General features: G+C 40.4%; 1 protein-coding gene across 1 annotated transcript in view; it reads right to left on the minus strand.

The window, feature by feature from the left end:
- Nucleotides 1-26,263, minus strand: part of lama2 (laminin, alpha 2) — a 197,083-nt gene that overhangs the window by 12,943 nt on the left and 157,877 nt on the right. Inside the window, exons 52-65 of the mRNA XM_069657561.1 lie at nt 23,559-23,692; nt 20,922-21,081; nt 20,707-20,831; nt 19,174-19,336; nt 18,693-18,837; nt 17,374-17,512; nt 17,036-17,047; nt 16,216-16,336; nt 13,968-14,123; nt 12,429-12,485; nt 6,473-6,624; nt 6,174-6,350; nt 3,367-3,559; nt 578-661 (exon numbers count right to left, since the gene is read on the minus strand). Of these exons, the coding sequence (XP_069513662.1) occupies nt 578-661; nt 3,367-3,559; nt 6,174-6,350; nt 6,473-6,624; nt 12,429-12,485; nt 13,968-14,123; nt 16,216-16,336; nt 17,036-17,047; nt 17,374-17,512; nt 18,693-18,837; nt 19,174-19,336; nt 20,707-20,831; nt 20,922-21,081; nt 23,559-23,692 (1,818 nt within the window). The remainder of the gene's footprint in view (nt 1-577; nt 662-3,366; nt 3,560-6,173; nt 6,351-6,472; nt 6,625-12,428; nt 12,486-13,967; nt 14,124-16,215; nt 16,337-17,035; nt 17,048-17,373; nt 17,513-18,692; nt 18,838-19,173; nt 19,337-20,706; nt 20,832-20,921; nt 21,082-23,558; nt 23,693-26,263) is intronic.

The following is a 26,263-nucleotide window of genomic DNA, read 5'->3' on the forward strand; positions in this document are numbered from 1 at the left end:
AAAAAAGGTCAAGTGCTCTTGGCTAAAGCACTTACAGTAGCAGTTCCTGCTTGAGTACGGCTGGTTAGTGGATACTGGTTCAAGGCCGTGGCTGCACAAAGCAGCTCACAAACGTGAAAAGGGTAGATATAGAAAAACTTTACTCAACTGACTTTCTCTTGGAAAATAGAAAATAGAAAAATAAGTAGGAAATATGCTTTTTATGGAGGACAGGACTAACTTAGCTCTCTTAAAAGGGAAATTTGGGCTAAATGAATGTGTTTGAGGATAGCCTTAATAGCAAGGTGTAAAAATCAGATTTTTTAAACTGTACTTTGTCTGTTTTTGATCTGCTCTATATTAGTTTTATAACTTTGTAACAGTGAGCCATCTTGTCCAGGTCTCCCTTGAAAACTATATTTTAAATTCAAGGTAATTCCTGGTTAAATAAAGGTTAAATAGAATTTAAAAAATATATACATGTAGTTTAACGTTCGTAAATTAGAAAATTCTAAGTTAATTGCAAAAGACGATAAAGATAAATGTTGTGAACACGTCGAGAAGGTGAGTGTGTGTGTGTGTGTGTGTGTGTGTATACCAAGTCAGGGCTGGGTTCTTTAGCAGTGGGCGGAGCAGCAGCAGCGGTAGGTGGGGCAGCAGGTGCAGCAGGGGACGTGGCCTCCTACAGGTAAGCAGTCAGGAAGTGGGAGGGAAGGGGTTTATTGGCAGCCAAAAAGCCTGAATGGCGTGTGACATGATAGATATGACGGGCACACAGCCCTCCAATCAGCTACAGGCAGGAAATGATGTGAAGATGAAGATTAATGAAGCAATGGAAAACTTGTAGAATTCAGCCCCCATTTTTTATCCTTCATTGAAGCATAAATTCTTCATTTGATAGACTTCGACCATGTCAAGGGTTGTTACCTCTGCAGAAGAATAAGTAAGGCCTGTTTCCATTTAAAAAACACTCTAAATGTATTGTTTTACATCTGAAAATCTGGCTCCATGTAACTGAAGGAACATTTACTTAAATGTAAATAAAAGGCTAATTAGAGGCAGTTGTCATATCATCAATCACAACAGTCTAAATCTTGTTTTCAGAGGTTCACTGGAGCCTGTAAGTTGCCCCTTAGAGAGCGTCTTCAGCCTCTAAATAGGTGCTCACAACTATCTCAAGAATCACAAGAACAGAATATGTTGTGACAGCAAAGTGGGAGATAAAGAAGCCTCTTTATTCAAGCACACGCTGAGACTGATGTTTACTGTCAGCTGCGATTCAACAAGTGATTACCTCTGCGGTCTGACACTATTCTTTTGCTGCTGATGAAAAATACATGTAGTAACCTGTGCGCTGAGCTCTGTCACATGATGCAAAAACAAAAATAAAAATCTAATATAAATTAATCATTGGGTAAATTCCAAAGACATCACAATGTCTAATAACCAATAGGGCTGCCAGCTAAAAGTTGACTATTCGTATCATCATTTAATTTTTTTGCTGCGTCATGCTAGCTAGTCATGGTTCTAGGCTAGCTAGCTAGCACTACAGAGTGAAGATGTAAACTTAAGACTTAAAAAGACCCTCAGTGTTCCTTGTTCGTAATGTTTTCTCCTCCGCTCCAAAACAAATGAATCTGGTGAATCCAGTGAAAAGCTGTTTCAAGTTAAAAATAAGTAGGCGGACTGGAGTTGCTATAAGCTTGTTTGACTGAGCTTAGCTTGTTTTTTAGGTTTAGATACCTTCGGATTAGAGCCTAATTTCCACACAGGTCTCCAACTCTTTAAAACAAAATGAACAGTTAATTAAATCCAGTAATAATCTCATTAAAGCTCCTTGAATTTAAAGATCGGTGAGTCTATGACTTTCTTTGAGAGCTAGCTTAGCTGGGAACCCAACTGTCGCTAACTTTAGCCCACAAGCCGACTAAAAGTCTCCATCTGATTAAATGTTGTAGTTAAAAAAAACATGATGTGACTTCAAACATTCATATATTATTCTGCTTGAATATTTTAATGTCTTGTAGCATGACATACGTAGGAGTTTGGTGTGGCGCTGAACTGAAGACAAAAGGAATGAATAGCCTAGACTCCATATTGAACAGCCATATGTGATTCGAATGACACAATTATGAGTCTTGGACAGCTCTAATAACCAAGTAGCAAAGAATATCATCTAAATAAACCAGGGTCATGTTTGGGGCTGTCATAAGAGCGCAGTAACTAATACATTTTTGTGGCGGCAGAGGCTAATAGAGGCTAACTCAGACTTTGGTTGTCTATAATTTGCAGATAATAATATTGGTGGACTAAAGGTCACTTCTATTATTCTCTCAAGTCTGGGGACAGTTACTTGGATTATATAACTTGGCCATAATAGAAATGTATTCACAGAGTCAAAATATCAACATTAACAAAATACCCAACAAACCAAGCAGAGAATTAATGCAGCTGATCTGAAATATATGAGGAGAACTTTGCCTTCAACCTCAGTGAAAATATAGAGAAGGACTCAAGAGCTACTGCTTCTCACAGGCTGCAGTCTACTGTTCATCATAAAGCAGATGAACTTACAGCTCATAAAGCAACAAACTGCAGAGTTATAGCTCAGCTGGCACAGCTCTTTGGCTCGCTGCTTCATGATCAATATCCTTTTAGAGGTGTAGTTTAGCAGGTAACTGGGTAACTGATAACCTATGACTGCTGTACGACTTATATGAAATGTCTGAAATATATCTTGCCTATCCACTTCTGAGGGGATGATGTGAATAACTCACAGCCTCTTAGCATAGCAGCTAAGCCTTAGCTGAGAGTGTTTTGGCTCCTGAGGGCTCATAAAGCATAAATGGCGTGCACAGTTAGCCTAGCGTAGCGCCGTAGCTCCGCACTGCATGACAGGCTGCCAGAGGTGGAGTTTAGTGGCTCAAGGCTAAAGGGACTATAAAGAAGAGTTAATGGGCTGTACAAGTGCTATGAGATGGAGCGCTAAGCTAACACAGCGAGGCCATGGCTGCATTTCATCAGAGAGAAGCAGGTGTGTGAATCTGTAAGTAACAGCGAGTCAGGCGTGTGCAGCTTCTGTAAACATGTGTGCATATTGATTTATTTCCTTTTTACTGTACTGTTGTGTATGTATGCACTGCACATGTACTCTTTCTCTGTGTGCATCTGTATGCACACGTGCCAACAGCATACAATAGGAAGCCTTGAATAAAAGTAAAGGCCATTATATCACGGTTAACAAAGTCCCTTGCTTCTCCCTTTGCTTATTCAGAAATGTCATGTGTTTTTAATACTTTATCTTGAAAATTATTAATGATTAAAGTATCTATGAGTGTTCAGTAGTCAGAATGTGTGTGTGTTCCCATAGTAATTTAAGCGACTTACAGCAGGAGGCGCTGTAGGAGGTGCAGCAGGAGCCTTGGTCGGTGGAGGCTTGAATGGCTTCACCTCTTCCTTCTCCTTCTCGGGCTTCTCCTCCTCCTCTGGCAGGGGAAGTGGAGGTGGTGGTGGGGCGAGGTTGGGACACTGACCGATTTCAGCATTCTCAAAGGACACGGGCTGGGAGAAATCTGAGAGACTGAGAGATGGACAGGAGATTAGATTTATGGTTACTAGATGTTTATCGGCGACAGAGAGGATCATCAAAATTAGCTTGATGACCTGCTAGGGTGAGTTCAGACTAAATGCTACAGTAAGTACATTTCCATCTTGTTTTATGAGCTCAAATCTGCTCAGTTAATTTACAGACAAAACTGAATTAGTGGCTTTTGGCAACTGAGCCTAGAATAGTGTGTGAAAACAACAATAATGATGAGATAGCACTCACACTGCAATTAAATAGCTGCTGAGCTTTAACCTTGACCTGACAGTTGGCCCGTCTGCATGCAGCTATACGTATAATCAATGCTCTACTGGACTCATTTTTATCTAGTGTTTTTATGACAATTATTTTTCAGTCTTATTGTGCATTCTTTTTTTTCTACAGTGGATTTTATGGTGCTTTAATGTTTGGAATACTGGACCAAATTTATTTCCCTGTGAGGGATAACAAAGTGTGATCTGAATCTAAATCTGTAAATAGGGTTTATATAGGCCTGGTTTTATGTTTAAAACGTAAAACTAACAGTTTGAAGCATAGACTGTATAAAAAGATGGACGACATGTCAGCTCCATAAAAGTGAAGCCAAACCCTCTCTATCGCCCCCTGCTGACTGACTGCAGTATAGGTCATAAAGCCCGCCTCCTCCATGTTAACAGATGGGACATGAGTCAAACTATGAAATCAAAATACACGTCAAATACATTTTTCTCAAACATGGTTTCTGTTATTACAGCTAGTTCTTATCATGCTGATTTACATTTTTCTGGCAAGTATTCATAATTAGTTATTTGATGCTGTAAAAAGGATGATTGACAGCTCTGTTGACAAATCTGGCTCCTGCAGCTGATCTGTTCTGGATTAGCAGAGTGGAGGACGAACCGTGAGAGGAGACGTAACTAAAACAATCACTACAGTCATTGAAGTTAACATATCTGTGAACGTTAACCTCAGACCAACACAAGGATCTGTTCTGCTGTTAAACACGCTGGCGAGCGGGATCCTTGCTGTTTTTAAGCATGTGTTTTGGTTAGTGGAAGCGACTACGGCGGCTCCACCGGGCAAACTCTACTGTGCAGCTCTGGCTCCAAATGACGTCACCATCGCAAGATGCCAGCGCCCGTCACGGGGGTATTTTTGCTTCAATTTCGTACAATGAGGGCAGATGGAGACTCGTCGTCCATCTATATATACAGTCATTGGTTTGAACCAAGGATTTGACTCATTTGCATAAAAAAATACTGTTATGTTTGTATATTTATTTCCGTAGCACAGTCATATATCTTGGGTACAAAGGTTTAACTAAGTTGAAATACTTTCAAATCCCATGAGAGTAGTTTGGGCCTTTAGAACCCTCTGTTTATGTTTCCATTTACTTCTTATTTAATCACACTGCCTCTAACAGTTTGAACACAGATAGTCAGGTACAGTATGTATTAGGTAGAAGTTAAAGCATCGGGGGGTGGTAGAGGTGAAATAAGGTGAGCAGCAGACAAACAGAAACAAACAGAAACACAGAGATGAGAGAGGGATGTAATTTGAGTTATGAGTGTGTTTACGATATTGGACAGCTTCTATTACTGCTGCTGAGGCACAGAGAGACGCTGGCTTTATCATCATCATCATCAACACCATTATCATGACCTCCTGCTATCACATTAACTACGATTTAACCTAACAGTGCATGAGGTCAAAATTAGCTCTGTCGTCCCCGCTGGAGAACACTATGAGAATAAAGAGAGTGCATTTGAGGTAAACAGTTTACTGTAAGGGAATATTAAAGTAAAGTAAATTCATCAGCTTTGCCTTGTCAGTGTTTTAACACGGAGGAAAAATGTACAAACAAAAGCTGACTCTGTTTTTCTGCTCCACATTTATCTTGCGATGTCAGAACCATGTTAGTCAGTGGATGTATCAACATTGATAAATATTTGTAATTATTTAAAGAATAATTTTCGCACAATACACGATGGAGAAACAAACTGATTCTGTTTGCGTTGCAGACATTTACATCCATTAGAAATATGGCTTTGATTTGAGTCAGCTAAAAAAAGTGTGAAGACATTTTTATGGTTAATTGAAAAATAAAACTTACTTTGAAAAGCCCAGTATACACTTAAATGATCACAGCACTTTAGATATCGTCTGTCAGATCTGTTAGAACCTTTCCTGTACTCTGTTTCAATATTGATACCAGGGTATACGTTAGCCGGTATCTCCTGGCTTTTCACTAGTATCGCGTGTCGTTGTCCGGCCAATATGAACGGCCATAATGTTGGGTAGGAAAATACGCCTAATAAACGAATAATTAAAAAATGAGTGTTGAAAATATTGAGAGATGGACAGGCAGAGACGGACACATTTAGGAAGATGTCTAAAGAATTCATTCATTCATACTGGAATATTAACGGCCAGGATGGCCGTAAAAAAAAGTCAGCGTAAACTCTGATTGGTACTCCAATTTCCCAGTCAAATGTAAAAAGTCCTCTGCTCTATTTGTTCATAAAGATTTCAGGGTCAAGGAAAGCTAACTTAAGCTCGGTCCTTCACTAAAAAGTAGTACTGCTGCAGAAATACCCTAAATGATACATACACAGCATTGACCATGAGGTTCCATATACATCCCTGGAACGGGATGTTGGCTCTGTTGGACGTCTGCTCCACATCAGCAGGAATACCGCCAAGGAAGATCCGCTGCAGGCTCATTGGCTGGTCGTTGGGAAGCGCTGCCTCCCTCTTGGCCTCCTCGTCCACCTGAACTGCAAAAGATCTGATGGAAAGCACACCCAGAGAGAAACCCATAAAAAGTTCTCATTGATTATACAGTGGAAAGTCCATAACATCAATAATAAAGTCTGGTACATAAACAGAGACATGCACACAAACACCAACCTGCCAGGCAGCCTTTCTAAGCGCAGCGAGTGCTCCCTCCCATCATGCAGTACGCCCTGCTCGGGTCGTCTGATGATACGACGCGGACTGTGGCTGCCAGTGAACACCAGCACCTCCAGAGAGCCTTTGTTCAGCATGACTGAGAGGTACGGCTGCAGGAGGAGGGGATAAAGTTTATTATCTGTGCAAATCTGAACATCCAAAGTGCTCTCAGGACATAGAGCGGGGGAGAGGAGATGAAATGAGGAGGGAAAGAACAGGTTGATGTACGAGGGAAGAGATTTTCAGTATAAACAAACCTTGCCTACTGTGTAATACACTGCACACATGATAACACCTAAAAAGTCATTTCATCTTCATCTACTAAGACTGCAAATACATGTAATTAATATGGGAAACTAATATTTTGATGTTAAACAGCAGTAGATAATAAAACCATCTGCAGCACTGCGGCGCTCATGTAAGAGTGGGTGTATTTTTAAGTCTATATTTACCCAAGGAAACCTTGTTAAGATAAAAAAGCTCCTTTCAAAAGTCTCCTGGCCACAGCTGCCATACAAGTGTGTTACTAAACAAATAAATAATGGACGGCAATCACACAAGGTCAGAATTAAACAAAATTCAATTATAAAGTCATGAATAAAATTACACATATAACAAATAACCTGAAGTGGGACTTTAAAAACAACCACCAAAGCTGAAGGTCAAAGGTCATTGAGCCATTCCTGGTCAAAGAATAATAATGATAATAACCCAAAGATTTCAGTTGATGTCCAGATAAAGCATGTAAGTGAATCTTTTTAACACTTTGTCAAACCATACGAGAACATAATTATATACAGCTCTGCAGACCACTGGAAAAATATCTCTGGTTCTTCTTTTTATAGGTTTGTGTTTGTGTAAAATGAACTTTTGTTTTATTGTAAAAAACATCTCTCACTACTTCCAATTAAACATTCTCATTTTTCTTTTATTTGCAGAAAATGACGACTGGTTAAGATCACAAAAAAGATCACAAAAAAGATGTTTTTCAGACCTCGAATAATGCAAAGAAAACAAGTTCATGTTGAAACAACAGAATACTAATGTTTGTATCACCCCAAAGATAAAACAACCACAGTTTGGCAAAGCAGGATATGGTCACTGCTGGAGGAAGTGTGAAAACTCCCTGGCTGATCACTCTCTCACATCATTTGGGACTGTGCTTTGATTCAACCCTACTGGCTAAGTCGAGGTAATATTCCACCCGAATTCAGCTCCTGGGACAAGTGCCTTCTCCAAATACTGCTCGCAGCCAGTAAAAAAAAACACAACCAGGATGATCGAAGACCCGCCTACAATATGGAAATGTTGATTTTTTGTCCTGAAACCTTGCATGGATAAATTTACTAGTTATTGGATACAATGGTTGCAATATCTTTTTAATGTCCCTGAGTATCTTTTCTCTTTGAAAGGCAGTAGAGCAACCCACAATGCTTTGCAAACTTAAAACAATTGTATGTGATGTTGAATCATTCCCTTTGTACCTGCTTTGTATTTTGTCTGTGACTGTTTTTGTTCATTGCAAAACTCAATAAAGAATAAAGTTACACAAAACAAAAAAGAAGAATACTAACTCAGGAAGAGTTCACAAATCAATACTTGGTGGCATAACTGGGTTTTAATTACAGTTTCATGCATCTCTGCATGCTCTCCACCAGTCTGTCACAGTGCTGCTGGGTGACGATAGGCCGCTCTTTGTGCAAAAACTCAAGCAGCTTTGTGCGATGGCTTGTGACCATCCATCTTCCTCTTGATCACATTCAGGAGGTTTACAATGGGGTTCAGATCTGGATTGGTCCATGACATGAAGAGAAAGCTGCTGATTTAAGGAACATTTGGAGTGCTCTCTTAATTTCTTCAGGAGCTGTATAACTACAATTCTATGCTATCAAACAGAACATAAAAATGGTGGGAACAAATGTCTTAAAACAAAAGACGGACATTTTTTTTTTTCAACCGCTCAAAACTGTTCGATTCAAACTGTAAATATCGGATGATCTACTAGGATTAAACCTGTACACGTCCTGCAGGTCGCACTTTTTTAAACCTGTTTTTAGAGGAGAGGAGGAGAAAGGAAGGACACGGGGAAAAAACAGACAGATAAGAATTAAAGGTAGCAGAAAAGACAAACAGGAGGGAGGAGAGGCTGGGGATTAAAGAGCAGAGTCAAAGTCAAAGGGGAAAGGGGAGATGAGCGGGAAGAGATGCGGGGGTATATGAAGAGAAATTGGGGGGAAATAAGAGAGGTACGAGAGGAGAGCGGGGAGGAAAGGATAACAAGAGATGAGAGAAACAGAGAGGAGAGGATAATAGGGGGAAGAGATGAGAGGGCAGAGAGCAAAACAGCGAGCGAGATGGAGACGGGGAGAGAGAGAGCGAGCGAGGCAGACGGAGAGGTGCGAGAGAGCAGCGGTGCAGGGTCAGGCTAATTTGAATTTTAATTCACTGTGTGCCAGAGGGCGAAGTGGGAGACAATTTACCACCTGAAAATGGAATTTCAATTTGAGGTCGGGGACAAATTGAACTGAGATGTAGCTACAACATGCCTCTCGCTTCAGCGTCTCACACACACACACACACACACACACACACACACACACAGATAAAAAGTCATACACACAGGTGCACAGACGCAGACACATGTCACACAGACAGACAAAAGCAGACTCTCAGATTAACTCACACGTACACTGAAGGAAAGATCGACACAAATACAGATTCAGACGTGTGAACTTACACGCAGCAGACTGTGTAGCAAACATGCATGCCTTAAAGTCAGAGGTAACACTGGCACAAACACACACACACACACACACACACACACACACACACACACACACCTCTGCTACCTTCAATCTCTTCAATCTTTCAGCTTTTGATGTTTTTACATGTATGATTTTTATTTCGTTTCATGCGTGTGCCAATTTTGTTCTCAGCAGGATACAATCTTCACTGAAGTCGGTACAGAATGCAGACAGGGCAGTGCGGGCTTTCTTGTTATTTTTTATATTTTAGAACCGTTCCAATATCCTTATTGTGAAACACACCTCGGAGCAACAGACGTTTATTATTGTTTTATGTAAAACTTCTGTTTTCGATTTGGCACAGCCGACAGAGACAGAAGTTTGGTATAAGAGTTAGCAGCCCTGCGTCAGACCTGTCAAAAGTAGCTATTTACGTTTGTCAGTTTGATGAAGGCTGGTATGATGTACTTATACACATGTTTTACATAAGTGAGCTACAATTTCATTATAAAAACAGCTGGAGCTGAGAACAATATATTCATATATTTGACATGTTGACATGTGTGTTGGTTCCAGCTTGTCAGTGGTAGTAAATAGAGGATATACCCTAATTACACTGCTGGTTTAAGGCCTGCAGTCTTTAAAATGATTTTATTTTCTTATTATCAGACCAAAAAAAATAAACTGAGTAAATAATATTAGAATAAATGGTCAGATGCAGCACTATTGTTCCACAGCACACTATCTTCCTATTGGTTGTCAACAACAGGTAGGCCCATTTACCTCACCTTTAGCCTGACATGCCACATGCTTCACACCGAGGATTCATACGCACGGGGCAACAGAGCCCTGCAAGCCCGAGACCAGAGCTGGTATACATCTGAGAGAGTTAGATCTGAGATGACCCTTTGTGAAGAGCTGTAGTCTTGCTATGCCGTGTGTTTGTCCCAATTATCTGCAAATAACATTTAAAATACTAAATAGAACAATTGTAACTTAAATCTTTTTCCTTTATTAAAGGGCCAGTTCGCCGATTTTCAGCCTCAGTCCTATCACGCTATTATGGGGAGCTAATGCCATTATGGTAGGAAAAAATGCAATGTCGCTCTGTGCCTTCGGAGGACGCTATCCGCTTCTCCAACGGGCCCTGGGAAAGTGCCACCAGACTACATTAAATGTGTCATCTGGCGGAGGCCAGAGAGCTCGCTAAAATACTCTTCCTCAATCTAGGACGCCCGCCTCTGATGTCATGTCTCGTTCAAAATCGTCAGGTTTGAAATGCAGACTGCAGACCTGAAGATTTTTTAGACGATCCACCGGTATATCCTCGTTGTATATCAGATTCTGTACCGCTCTGAGCCATTGCCTGCAGCGAAATGATAGAGTTCCACTTCAGCGTCTCTCGCTGGGCCGTTCCTTTCAGAGGGAGGGAGGGGAGCAATGCATGCTGGGTGTTGTAGGAATGTAGAATGGGTGAAACCACAAGCTGTTTGTACAACTTTCTCCACAGCTATGGCGCCAATTTCAAATATCATTGCTTTATGGATTACAGAGAACACCAGCTTTGACTGACAGCGGCTTTTTCTAGGGGCGAGTTGCTCCTTTAACTTGTGCTAGAAGTCACAACTTCCTACATCTCCTCAGTAAACGTCTGTGGCTGGATCATCACTTAAGCTACATACGATCCTTGTTCTGTTCATCACGACAAAAAAAGAAGACCAAGGGGATTGTACTTTAAAGTCAGATCTCCTCCATGCTGCTCTCGGATCAGCAAACCGTTTTATGTGATGAGAAATTCCTCAAAGATCTTTTTGTTTTGGCCAGAGGTGTGAGCGGCGTTCACCTCACTGATCGTTTCCACGACATCCAACACTTTGGTGGTGAATATCTTACATTTTGTGAATGGTCAAGCAGAACATTGTTAGTATTGTCTTTCCTCCCTCTCTTCTTTCGGCTCCATCTTTCTCTCTTCCTTCTCCGACGACACTCTTTCATCTCAGCATCCCCTCATTCTGCTCCGAGCTTCTTCCTCCTTTTTCTTTTCATCTCTCCTCTCCGTGACTGTTTCCTGTTTCTGTCTATCAACTCTCCACATCTTCTCATTTGATCCCCTCTCTGTCCTCTCCTCTGCATCACTTCTCTGCATTTTCTCCCTCTATCCTTCCGTTCACCTCTAAATCTCCCTCCTCCATCCCTCCATCCTTTGTCTCCTGTCCTTTTCTCTCTCTCTCTCCCCCCGTCTCTCTGTCCCTCTCTCTAAAACATCCATTAGTCAGGGCCAAGTTGAGTTGATGGTATTTTTAACCTCGCTTAACCTCTCTCCACACACACACGCCCACAGACGCACGCACACACACACACACGCACATGCACACACAGACACACGCACATACACACACACACACACACACACAGCCTGCAAGAGTAGTTAGTAAAAATAGATTTATGCGCTCAACAACCAGTGATGATGGATAAGCTGGAGGTAACCCTCTGTCCTCTCACTCACACACACACACACACAGATACACATTCTGCACACAAACATGGAAACACCCACACATGCACGCACACACACACACACACACACACACACACACACACACACTTGCACACCTTTACGTCCGCCTACAAACATATATGCAAACACAAAACTGACACAACAAACAAATGCCGTTTCCAGCCGAGATAAAATCATGGATATATTTACTTATATGTGTGTGTGTGTGTGTGTGTGTGTGTGTGTGTTGTGTGTGTATACAGTGTGTGTAAATTTGGGTTTGCATAAGTGTTTTTAGCCATAAGTTAATCTAATCAGCCGAGTTGCCAACAAACCTAAATCTCATTAATATGCACTCATGGAAACTTCATTCACTTAGAGAAAAGGTGCCTGTGTGCACGTACGTGCGTGTGCGTGTGTGTTTGCATGGTCAGCTAAAAGATAATATAGCTACTATACAATTGATCAACAGCCATACATGTGTGGTGTCTTTGTGTCTTTGTGAATGGCCGTTTGTGTGTGTCTATGTGTATTCTGGACAAAGGACAATCCAATTAGCTTTCTTGCTAACGAATGCAAATCTCATTAATATGCACTTATTGAAATGCCATTCACTTAAGGACAGGGGTGCTGTATTTGGGTGTGTATGAGTGCGTGTATGTGTTGAACCCACCTCTCCAGATTGTCGGCGTCTCCTCTTGGAGCTCAGGAGGTTTGTGTTCCGGTTCTGCTGTGGAGAGATTACAGTAAAAAAGAAGAATAAACAGACATATAATTATTGTTTTAACTGATTTTAGTGTATCGAATGATTCCTGCGAAGTTTTCTATCAAATATCTTCATGTGACAAATTGAGTTTTTGGCCTAAATGTTTTTATTAGAGACATACTGACGCAGAATGATGCCTCTCTGCTGCTTTAACATCACACATTGTGTTTGTACGTACACTAAGGAAAGATTTAAGGAGCAAGACAAAACAAGATTTTTCCCTGGAGTTTCCCAACTACGAATTATTTCATAACACATTATCTCTATTTATATTCTCTGTTTATACATAGAAATAGAATCAGTGGGCAGGGACGTGGATTTTAGGGATGGAAAGTGTTCTGGTTTCTGTTTGTAGTACGCTTGTAGTCCGAGTAATATTGACAAATCACGTATCAGCAGGCTGCGGCGTGTGCAGGAAAAACAGTCATCTGAACACGATTTAGCTTCTTATTAATCTCTATAAACTGACATCTGCATGCTAACAGCTAACAATCTGTTCTAGATCTAAAATTCAACATGAGATAAATTCCCTTGACGCGGTGTCACAAAAGCCTTTAGGAATTCAGATTTCCCGACTTCCTTGAATGCATCAGCAATGATCGATCCGACCTCCGTTCAACAAACGAAAGTAGTTTTCTTCTCCTCTTGAGGACAGACCTGACTAAGCTTATTTTTTAACTTTTTACTAATCTGCATCATGATTTTGAAATATCTGCAACAGGTAAGATTAATTAAAGTAAATCACAAGAAAACTGTTTATTTTTCTGTAAACAATGCAGCACGCGGAATCTTGACTGCAAGTCTTTGATCGCTACACGCCCGGCACGTTCACCTTTGTCCCCAGAGGCTATATCATCATCAGACTATAGCCGATGGGATCCGAGATTGCAAAACAGATAATAATTGTGAACAGTATGAACTTGGATTAGCACATGGTTTTTGCAGTTCCTTCACAATTTTACAGATCAGGAAATTATACAAAGGGAGGGCCAACAGATGTCAATCAAACTGCAACTTTTGAATACACGTCAGAGTTAAACTTAAAGAGACAGAACATAGTTTGTACCAAGGTTTCACTCACTTAATTTGAGTATATATGTTTGGTTATTCTTTCTGTCCACAATTTTAGATAATAGCTTTATAATTTCCAGAATATTTCCTGGAAAAAAACATTGTTATTTGGCTCTAGTTATATGAAAAACGTGATTGTTTTTCACTGTTCCAATTTATTAGTTTGAATTCATTCTGCTGCAAAGATCAGATGGTCATGCTAAACTAGATTATCAATTATCTCTCAAGGAAATTAACATTTTCCTTTAAAAGTAACAAATCAAAGTCTTCAGGTATTTTTTTCTAAATTATTGGCAATTTGTGGCTCTTCAAATTAAAACACTAACATTAGGAAGTGAGTCTCAGCTCAAATGAACAAAATAGATGAAGCTGAACCTGCTGGCTGGTCCCTGAAGCTCCGCCCACTGCCAGCAGTATGGTCCCAGTGTCTGCCAGAGTGCTGAAGGACAGGCTGATCTCTGTGCCGACAGCCAGCGACATTCCTCCCAGCTCCATGTATCCGGGCTTAGAGAAGCTGACCGTGTAAAGGTTCTGTGAGACAGAGGAGATGTAGTTGCAGTTTACACACAGTCAAAACTGTAACTTCCTCGAAAAGCAAAGAAAGTTAAAATGATGTGACTTATTCCCTCCAAAGTTTAAGTCATGTTAAAGCTGTACTCTTACAGGAGACATGTTTGAGAGGCTTGATGTTTTACCACTGTTAAATACACAACCATTCACTCCTAATTACTTTTACTATTGGTGCAACACTTTCACACGTACACACAGACACACTCTTATCCTTGTAGCCTTGCAAAGTGTTAGATTTCCTTTTTTTTCGTCGCCAAAGAGGAACATAAAGACCTTCACTGTTCACATGCACACGATGCAGAGCTTTTATACATTTTTATATAGTTTAATACAACGACTGAATCGATGAATGGAATGAATGAACACCACTACTGTATAGAAATCAAGGTGAATGTCTCGTTCAGCTCTGAAAATTCCATTGCACAATATATGCAATGCGTGTGTATGTGTTGTGTATATATAACGAGATTTACATTGCATGAATGTCCTTAAGTAAAAATATTCCCTTATGATATCAATCTCCTCTCCTTTAAAACTGCTTCTGTCACCCACATACAGTTCAGCTTTGAATCCTCTGCCCAAACATTTCAAACACACCGACACTTTGGATCACGTGAAGTCGCAGAGGGTGTTAACAACGCTCTGTGATACTAAAACCTTCAAACACGTGTATGTATTTGGTGAAATTTGGTCATTTGTGGAATGCTATGTTCTGTGAAATGTTGTGTTTGTGTCGTGCAAATGAAGTTGTGTTTTTTGTGCTCTTTCTTAATTTGTGAAATGTTGTTTATTGTTACATTTCCTGTTTTGTGAGAAGCTGGGATTTTATAAAATGTTGTGTTTTATGAAAAGTGAAAAGTGTTAAGTCTCTATCTATCGCCGAATGACGTAACACAATGGTGATTGAGCCTATGGCCCACTGATGAAAGCCTTTGCATTTGCAGTATTACAGACTGGGTCTCTCAAGCGGCGCCCAGTTCGTGACACGTTTTCCATCACCCAGCAGTGGTTGGTCTGCCAGAGAGGGTAGGCGGAGCTAAGCGGCTGCTTTTCCAGTCTCTGCAAGTGTTGCGAGTAAACAGTAATCTACTTCGGCTGAACAAACAAAGAAAAGATGGATGTGAAAAGTGAAAATCCAAAGAAAAAGAAACAAACTCGACGCTCAGATGAAGCAAACAGTCTGAAAAGGAAAGCGACCGTCAGCGAGGAAAATCAAGAGTTACAACCGGAGCCAACCGTGGACGTCACACATGCAGCACTGTCTGGATATCTGGGAAGTGTGCTCCCGCAGTAACTGTTTATCACCATAGGTGCTGCCAAAGTGAACAAAACTGAGATTAGCACTTTAATGTTCCTTAAATGTTGAGTTTTGTGAAAGGTCTATCAATTTGTTGAAATTTGGTAATTTGTGAATTGTTGTGTTTTCCAAAATGTTCTTCAGGCTTTTTGAAATGTCGTCGTATTTTGTGAAATGTTGTCTTTTGCTAAACTTCCTGTTTTGTCAAACGCTGTCTTTTATAAAAAGTGGTTGTGTTTCATAAAATATTGTAGATTTTTTTGAAATGATGTGTTTTTGAAAGGTCTATGTATTTGATGAAATTTGGTTACTATAGTTACGTCTCGTTAAATCTTACATTATTTGAAATGTGTTGTGCACTTGGGGTAGGTTTTTTAAATGTTGTTCATGTTGTGTTCTGCTAAATGTTTTTGTGCACTCTGAAATGTCGTCGTATTTTGTGAATTGTTTTGTGAAATATGTTTTTTTTGTGGCATAACAAATTAGAAATTTTAAAATTGCATGTTTAGTAAAATCTTGTATTAATCAAATGTCACCTTGTTTTGTGAAATGTTGTCATGTTTTGCAAAATGTAAAATGTGCTACTGACTTCATTGCAATATTAACTTGAGATAAACTTTAATTAATTCTAGAATGTATCTTCATTTAGTTAGTAAATGCAGTCCAGCAGTCATACCTCTGTAAAATAATCTAAGTCTCTTCAGAGTTTAAATGTACTGTAGAGATATGAAGCTGCAGCTAAGTGGACAGTCTTACCTCCACATTACATCCTTTAGTGACCCCGGTATAATCTGAGCTGCTGAGGAGATTATACGGAGTCCTGGAGACTTCAATGTCCCGCAGACAGCCGGCGTATCGCTTCAGACTGACCTCTGGCCTGTAAAGAAATTATATCAGTTTCAGTAAAGAGCCGATTAAGCTGAAGACATTTCCAACTCTATACTCTATTTGCAGTCTCTCAGCAGTGTAGTATAATTATATAAAAGCTGAATTGCTGCAGCAGTGAAGCTATTGCATCATGTATCCTGAAGCAGAGTGACGACTGGACGTCAACAACAAGGATACTTTGAATCTGTCGTTTGTCCATATTCAGTAAATACAAGAAAAGATGTTTAAAATGAAAGAAAAACTCAGCCTCAGATATTATGTGTCTGTGATCACAGTGTTATGAGCAGTGTAATGCACCTTTCTAATTGTTCTCAGTGAATTACAGCGTTATTTTTGTAGCTCAGCAAAAACTGTCGCTTGCAGAGCTACAAAAAAACTGGCAGACACTTAGATCTGCATCTAAAACATAATTTGAATACAATTATGGCAATGATGCCTGTAAGCAGAGTCATAAATGTGAGAAACTCCACCCAAATGTTGCTGAACAGACAAACGTCACATTCAGATTAATAAAGGAGAGAGGGAAGCGTGTGGAGGAGCAGGAGCCTTCAGGGCAGCAGACATACAGACAGACATTCACTGTGGGCTATGCAGCGTAATCAGCATCGCTAGCCTCATGCAATGAGCAATACACAATAAAATAGGCTATAGTATGTCTCATTATGAAATGTATGTATTCATTATTTACCTGGCTGTCATGCTGTTAAGACAAAACATGATATGAAACATTAGCACACCTCACAAACAAACAGTTTTAACTGGTGACATTGAAACTAGTGAAAAGACTACACAACCTGTCAGCACATGGAGGGTTTAATGACCGACTACAAGGTATAAAAACATGTCAATGTACTTTGTTAACGACTAAATCTGACCAAAAAAAAGCCCTCAGTAGTAATTTATTGCAAATTAGTGCCATTACTGTGAAAATATTCAACAGATAATCCTATATAAAATACATATAAAAATAAATATATGTACAGTAAATATAAGAGTGTCTAACTGTGTGTGTGTGTGTGTCTGTACCTGTAGTTCCCGATAGTAGGAAGCCCTCCAAAGTAGATCTTCTGGTTTTCCTTCAGGTTCAGTCCAGTAGCTGAACCCTGAGACGTGGTCACGAGCTTCTCCTCAGCACCGCTGTCAATGTCCACTACGGTCACCGTGGCTATGTAACCAGTCAGAGAGACATCATTAACAACAGAACAGGCAGACAGAGAGAATAAACTTATATTTATTTTGTTACATATTATACTTAAGTGTATGTGGCACATTTTAACAGGTAGTTGCTGTGATTTCTGTTTGTTCATCAGTACTTATACTGTTTATGTCTATGAATGTCCTTCTTTACTTGTTTTATTTGACTGTGTTTTATTGCTTGTTCTTATTGCCTGTGGGTTTTATTAATTATTTTAAGCTCATGTCTTTATCCTGTAGGGCTTTGAGATTTGCTTCAACTTAGGGCTGTTAAAGAATATTGTACATTCGAATATATAACCAAGTTGTAATAAAAAATGGATATTCGATTTTTAAAATGAGTATTCGAAGTGAAAAAATCTGCACAACCGCCTGTGTCTTGCGTATGTTCTCTTGTTTACAGAGCATCTTTGAATACATCACTACGTCACTTTATACTATGATACATATAATGACTAATTTTAGTCTGGCTGTGGTGACGGTGGCAGAGAATTCAAATCCCAGCCCGAGATTCACACCCCCAGTATAACAGACAGGTATAGGTATGTTGATTTTTTTTAAGAGACATGTTTATGTTTAATAATTTTACCTGTCACAGCACAGCTCGCTTGGAGCGCTGAATGTCGGCTCTATTGAACCTAATTATTTGTGTGGTTTATTTGGCGAGGTGTAGGACGCCTATGCTGATCTTTCAAAAGGCATGTTTATGTTTAAATGTAGATATCTTACAAAGTGAGTTTGTCCTTCCTTGTACTGGAATGCCCTTTTGTCAACATATTGCGCAAAAATAGATATTCGACTAGTTCGAACCTTAGTGGGTTTTTTTGAAGGAATTAGTGAATCATTTTTTGGACAATTTTTACAGCAGTAATTCTAATGTAAAGGGTGTTATACATAAAATGTATTATAATTATTATTATTATCTTAAAGAGACATAGAGTAAAATAGTTGAGTATGTGTGGTTCAATGTAATCTAGATAAATCTGAAATTAATATGAAGCTGCAAAGTCTTAAATGGTTTTCTCCCTGTTGATCTCAGATCATCAAATCTCATTCATACCCTTCAGTCTTTTTTTATAACCGTAGTGTGGTCTACTAACGGGTATTGTTTTACTAATGTAGGCTGTGGGTGATGTTATTGTTGTGTGTACCTTGTTTCTTGTTCCGTGACATGGTGAGGGATTTCCAGCGTCCATCATTGTGGCGGTTGTCCGTTATGCTGCTGCCGACTCCTGACCCGAGGTCAAAGTTCACCTTCACCTTACCCTCGGACAGCTCTAGGGACATGAAGTCCTTCTGCAGAGACAGACAGGGACAACATGTTGTGAGGCAGCGACGTTTGGAATCCAAATTAACAATCCACTGACGCTCTATCACAGCAAGAGGCTGTAAAAGTAAAACAAATATATTCTGAAAGATTTAGGGGATGAAAATGTCATTACCCAACCGACTGAAGAGGTGTTAAAGTATCATAATCTGTAGGCTTTGTTTACTGTTTGCTGTACTTTTTGTTCTTGGTTCTACATTAGTCTGAGTATTTACAACGGAAAGCACAGTTTATCCTCAGCTTTGATCCTTACATGAGTTATAATCATTTCCGCTTCATAATCTTTCCCTTTGTAGCACACATACCATATCTTCAGTAGCCAAATACATGAGCAGGGCCTCGGAGGAGAACGTGCGGAACTTAAAGGTCACCGTGGAAACGTTAGGGTTCCACCTGGTGGGTCGTCCCACTGCCGCGTAGCCTTCACCGTCCAGCTGAACGGTTCCCTCACTGTCTGTACGCTGGGGACTGAAAAAAACACAGACGGAAAGAAGTCAACTTTAACTGCTGCTTTGTTTCCAACACTGAATTACTTGAATAAAAAAGAACCACAAGAAAGCTGAAGGAACAGGGTTGATGCAGGAACTTATTTACATGGAGAAACTGCACCCTAACCCGAACTCTAAGAACCACTATAAATGAAGAAATCCTTGGGGTCCCTTTTGACCCACCGTAGTGGGTAATTGGCTGAGAAGTAGTTCCAGGTGAGGGAAGAGGGAGTTATTGCTATAAGCCAAACTCCCGCTACTTTTAAGTGGGGGGTTGGCGATCTGGGAAGAACAAGACGCATGTTGAGTGAGCGAGAGCTAAGCTAGAAAAACAGTTAGCCAACCTGTTTGTTTTTTTTCGGGGACACCTCAACCTCGGGTTAGCTGCTGCTGCGACAAGGAAATAAATCTGGACCTCTTCCTCGTTCTTCCTCCGTCTGTCTAGCTTCACCGCAACGTTACAGCTGGTTATATTTAACAGTTATGTGTGGATGATTTGTTCTGCTGTGTGCTATTGATTGTTTCTATTGAGAAACAATGCAATTTGGCTCTGTGCCTTTGGAGGACGATATCCGCTTCTCCAATGGGCCCTGGAAAACCTCCGCCAGCCGACGCAAAACGCGTCATCTGGTGGAGGCCAGGGAGCTCGCTGAACAACACTTCCTCAATCTAGGATGCCCGCCTCCGATGTCATGTCTCGTTCAAAATCGTCAGGTTTGAAATGTAGACTGCAGACCTGAAGATTTTTTAGACGATCCATATATTCCCGTTGTATTTCGGATCCTATAATGCTCTGAGCCGTTGTTGGCCTGTAGTATTTCACTCCAGCGTCTCTCGCTGGGCCGTTCCTTTCAGAGGGAGGGGCCAGTGCACTCTGGGTGTTGTAGGAATGTAGAATGGGCGAAACCATGAGCTGTTTGTGCAACTTTCTCCACAGCTATGGCGCCAATTTCAAATATAACTGCTTCTATTGATTTCAGAGAACACCTGACTGACTGACAGCGGCTTTTTCCTGGAGCGAATTTCTCCTTTAAGTTTAAGTTATTTTTGCACTGGTTCATGTGTTGTTGTCAATAGAAATAATAATAATAAAAAAGCAAGAGTCCGTTTTCCAATTGCTTTGTCTCCAATGTAACTGTCGGAAATGTCACAAAAACAGATTGGAAGTAGAAAAGCTGATGAAGTGGCCTCTTGAATGTCAAAAGAAAACTGAGGGACTGGGGTTGTTTTAATCTCGTAGGTTGTGTTTCATAACACAGCAAGTGAGGTAAACCTATATAAAGATGTAGGAAATGCATGGTTCAACCGCAGGAGACAAAGAAAAAATAACATCATATAGTGATTGTCTACCTGACCACACATCCTTTACAGTCTCCCTGTCTCTCTCTGTAGTTCCACAATCCAATCGGTTTCCCATCCAGGAAGGTCTCCCCCATGCAGCCTGTGAACGTCTCCATTTTCACTGCGTCCGCTTTCTAAAAGAAGAACGAGAACAAGTAGAGAAAACAAACAGACAGACAGGTGCTTTGATGTTGTTACACACAGACACAGAGACAGACAGATACCTTGACTGTGCCGAGTATTCCTCCTACAAACAGGTAGGCGTTCTGGTCGACATCCAAGATGGTGAAGGTTGTGGGCGAGTTGGCACTGGCCGGGGTCGGCATCATACCCGCCATGGAGCCTTCCAGAGGATACACTGATATGGTGCCGTTCAAGCCGTTACTGGAGACAGAAGAGAGGAACAAGAGTAAAGGTGTGGTGTTACTTTGTTAGTTTCTGTGTCTCCTGGAAGACATTTACAATGACTGAAGATGTTGTAGCTGCTTGGAATCAGTTTTTATGAAGTCCTGGTGCTAAAGATGAGTGATAGAAACACGTGGTGGAACCAGTTTGCAGCAGTGGAACCTCTGAGCTGTGCTGTGAAATTAATCTCCCACCTTGGAGTTTGTTTTCAGAGCAGGAACAGTGTTTCTGAGTCGTGTAGGGGAACGTTTTTAAGACTTACAGCCTGTGTGATCCAATTGAGGAACACATTTGGGAAATCTCTGGGATGGTAATACATGGTGCATGCGAGACGTCTGCTCGGTGTGAATGGGTCTGGTGTCTGTCTGTCTGGATACAGCCGCACTTCAGCTTTAACAGAGAAAAACTGGATCTGCTAGATTACACTGAATCTTTGTAATGATGTGCCACAGGCTGTCAGGGCTGCAAACTGTTGATTTCCCAGAGGAACAACATGTTTTCCAGCACAGCAAGAATGAAATGATGTCCTGCGGTTGTTAGTTTGGTTTGTTTTTGCTGTTGCTTTTGGTTGTTGTTGGTCAGGTTATTAGATTAGGTTATAGTCGGGGTAAGATGAAAACAGTGCTTTTATGAAATATTTGATATTGAACATCAGGGCCTCGCCTCCACAACATGATCAACCTGATCAGATGAAAAATGTACTGTATCTCTGTTTCTGTTGACATCTAAAGCCGGAGATATACTTGCTTTTTAACTTGTGTTCTCACACACATCCTTCTGCGTCATGAACTTAATTGTTCTCCAACATTTCTCCTCCGTGCACCGATGTCACGGTCTCAGATTTGTTTCTGTTTAGTTTTGCCGGTTTCTCTGCAACTTCTAAATTGATGATGATGAAATCTGTCTCCAGTTTATCCAGACACGTTTGTCGCTGTGCAGTGGTGATGACACATCATACAGATGTGGAAATTGCAGCTTTTGTCTATCAGCTTGTCTTCAACTAATGACTGTATATACAGATTGACGACGTGTCTCCATCTGCTCATAGTACGAAATTGAAGCCAAAATAGCCCCTGTGATAGGCGCTGCCATCTTGCGAGGTGACGTCATTTGGAGCCAGAGTCTGCGCAGTGGAGATCGCCTGGTGCCGCCACCGTAGCCACTTCCGCAAACCAAAACACACACTTAACTTACTGAAAAAACAGCAAGGATCCCGCACGGATCAGCTTCTTGTGTTGATCAGAAGCAGACGTTCACAGGTATGTAAATTTCAATGACTGTAGTGATTGTTTTAGTTACATCTCCTCTCGCCTCCTCCACTCTGCTAATCGGGAACTGATCGGCTGCAGGAGACGAATTTGTCAACAGAGCTGTCAATCATCATTTTGACAGCATCAAATAACTAATTAAAAATAAACTTGTCAGAAAAAATGAACACTTGGACATAAATCAGCATGATAAGAACTAGCTATAATGACAGAAACCATGTTTGAGAAAAATGTATTTGACGTGTATTTTGATTTTATCGTTTGACTCATGTCCCATCTGTTAACATGGAGGAGGCGGGCTTTATGACCTATACTGCAGCCAGTCAGCAGGGGGCGATAGAGGGGGTTTGGCTTCACTTTTATGGAGCTGTCATGTCATCCATCTTTTTATACAGTCTATGCTTCAAAACTTCTTCTTCTGCCATAGTTGTCCCTGCGGCTGTGTTGACCCTGTCACATCCCCTCTGCCCTTACTGCCCCTACTTTTCATGTTAACACGGCATCTCGTGTACATGTAGTGTTAATTTTTGAGGACGTGCACAGCCGACGCTCCAAACAGATGCAGGGAACGTGGGGCAGCCATCACGTGAACGTGTAGTTAAAAGCAAGTATATCTCCGGCTTAAAGTTTAAAATGTATGTTTTTTCATGTAATTGTGACCAAAGAGAATAAAAAATGGGAAGAAAATACAAAGAGCTACTTAAAAGGATCATAATAATGATAAAGTCATGATATTCAAGTTAAGTTTGGGGAGTTTGCAATAAAAAATGCTTCTTTGATCTAATTTTCGTTGACTTTTCTTTGAACTCTAAAGTAAACACAGGTAGATGATCCAGTCTATAAATGCAGCGTGTCTCCATCTTGCTGATACGTTGCTGATGTTTATCATAAAGTTGGACCTGGAGATATTTTTGGATATGAGTGCACTCATCTGTTTGCACTACAATGGATCTATCATGTGATGCCGCCGTTCTTACATTAAAGGTTCACTTTGCAGGGGAATGTCTGTGCACACACATGAATGCATGTCTGAACGAGCTGTGCTTCTGTATCATGCTTCTTCACATACCTGATTTTCCAAGGTGAAGTATAGGATGTGTCTATTGTTTGTATTGAAGCATGAGAAACACTGCATATGCATGTGGGGAACAAAGCCTGCGCTTGTATGTGTGAGCGCGGACTTCTTACCGAGACGCCTCAATTCTGTGCCAGCTCCCATCATGGATGGTGTGATGAGGATATTCGACTCTCCCCACACCTGAACCCACGTCCCAAAGGAAATTCACCTTCCCCTTACGCATCTCCAAGGCCAGGAAATCGACCTGAGACACAAAGAAGACATACGATGATTGTACTGTATATAAAGAGCTTTTAAAACACTGCTTTTGTGATAACCATGATGTCAACACAGTCTCAGAACTGTAGAGAAACATGAAGGATTGAGCCAGTGTACTGATATGATGTAGATATGGTTTACGATCCAGGACACATAATCTACATTTAATCCAGATTACTTTAGTTAAACCTGTCACTGATGCGAAAGTGCATATGCATTAAATGGTACTCAATGTTTGAAGTGTCTGTGAAAAGCAGTGATCAAAATCAAGGCAGCAGAGGCTTATACAGTATGTCTAATGTACGGGTAAATTTCCAAACAATCTAGATCTAATGTGTGTAGAATTAAGTATTGCTTTAAATATGACGGGAAAATGAGATAGTAAACCTAGGCGGACATTTGTAAGCCAATCACACTATTTCTAAGGATGGTGATGGGGTAAAGTGGAAGCTCTGCAAGCTGTGGAAAATATTCATTAACATGCGTGATTGTAAAGGACTACACTTAAATCAGACAGCAGATTCAAAAGGTCAATTTTAGGATGCATTTCAGGCATGATATTCACTAATCTCTCTTTACAGATGTAACATAGAAATGTTGAATCAAAAACAGTCTGTGTGAGAGCAAAAGCAGGCGGATCGTTATCCACCATAATGCTATCCCGGCTCCCATCAGCCTCATCTGATGATGATTTAGCTTCTTAGTAATCTCTAGAAACAGACATCTGCATGTCAACAGCTAACAATCAGTTCTAGATCTAACATTTTACTTGACGCGGTGTCACGAAAGCCATTCAGCGTTTAGATTTCCGGACTTCCTCGAATGCATCAGAAATGACCGATCTGACCTCCGTTCAACAAACGAGCATTTTAAAAGTAGTTTTCTTCTCCTCTTGAGGACAGACCTGACAAAGCTTAATTTTGAGGTTGACATTTCTGCAAACATAAGACCCGTTAATTAAAGTCAATTACAAGAAAAGCTGTTTTTTTTTCTGTAAACAGTGCAGCATGCAGAAAAGGAAGTCCTTTATCGCCTCCATGAGGCTATATTGTCATCACACTATAGCTGGTGGGATCCGAGATTGAGGACAGTATACCTATTATGCATTTATTATATACTGTATGTAATGATTTGTGTGTACATGTATTAAATATATAACTCCACGAATGAAGGGTTGCACTGCCATAAAGTCAAAGGGTTTCACCAGAAACAGACTGAAAGGCTATGATCCAATCCACACAGCAAAAGGTTTTAAGTCCAGTGTACCGGTACATGTACAAACATTATAGATCTTACACGTGTAACATTAGGGAAGTAAAATGAGCTGGTAAACATAGGCAGACATTGCTCAGCCAATCAAACTGTATGGTGTAAATTTAACCAGAAACTGAAATAGAGAGGAAGAAAAAGATGTTGAAAGTAGTTTGACAGCAGTGGAAAACTGTTATTAACGTGCATGACGGTAAAGGACTGCACTTTAATCAGACAGCAAATACAATTGGTCAATTTTAGGTTGGATTTCAGGGAAGAAATGCACTGATTATCAGACTTCATAAATCAAAGCAAAGGATGGCACTAACACCTGTAAATAGTATAAGTACACATACAAATTTCTAAGATACCAAAAAAAGCTGTATCCATATCATCTAAACTGATTTTTTTCTGGGGGGGTCTTCCTAACATGACAGACCAGTACACCCTGAAATTAGCTCACAAGATCATGGCAGACCCACTGCAACCCTATGGTCTGAGTATGAACTTCTATCTTCAGGTCGGAGGTACAGAAAGCCCAGGATGCAGACTAAAAGAGGCATCACTTCCTTTGTTCCACGCAGCATTCAGCTGCTTAACAAGCCCTGAAATTAGTCTGAACAGTCTGCACTTTAACTTATCCTGCACAGGTTACCACATGATGAATAAAGGATTTATTATATTTTATTTTGTGTATATTATGTGCTGTCCTGTATGTTTGTTGAGGTCTTTTGTTATGTATGTTGGTGCGAAACAAATTCCCCAAGGGGCAATAAAGGTTTCAGTCATTCATTCGTTGATTTTTGTTGAAAATTGTCTTGTGATTCCTGAGATGTTAGACACCAGAGTTAGGTCACACTGTTAGTGGTTAGGCAAACTGAGATAAATAAGTCTAAAATCTAAATTTACTTTCTCTGTATAGTTTGTATCTTGCAGGGAATTGTGAATGAGTAAATAGTGGAGCAACATTACACCCAGCCCTGGTCTATTCTGAGGGCACAAAGGCTGAACTTTTCTCCATCTGTCTCTATAAGTGGGTTTTCACAGGGTCCTGCTGTATTCTGATTAATGGCTGTGTTACTAATGTATGAGCGCCAAAAATTAATAAGAGAATTTTGAGCATATGCGCTTGTCTGGATGCTGCTTCTGAAGTGCACACACTCAGCATTATTATTCATATAGTATTATGCACAATTAGAGATTATTAGAAAGTCACGTTTGAAGACACAAATGACACACTTATACACACACACACTTATCTTTCTCGTCTCTCCAGGGTAATGGTGATTATTCATTAGCACAGATC

Source organism: Semicossyphus pulcher, unplaced genomic scaffold (genome assembly GCF_022749685.1).
Source record: "Semicossyphus pulcher isolate SPU_LCO1_2020_fin unplaced genomic scaffold, fSemPul1.0.p SCAF_11, whole genome shotgun sequence".
NCBI classification, from domain to species: Eukaryota; Metazoa; Chordata; class Actinopteri; order Labriformes; family Labridae; genus Semicossyphus; species Semicossyphus pulcher.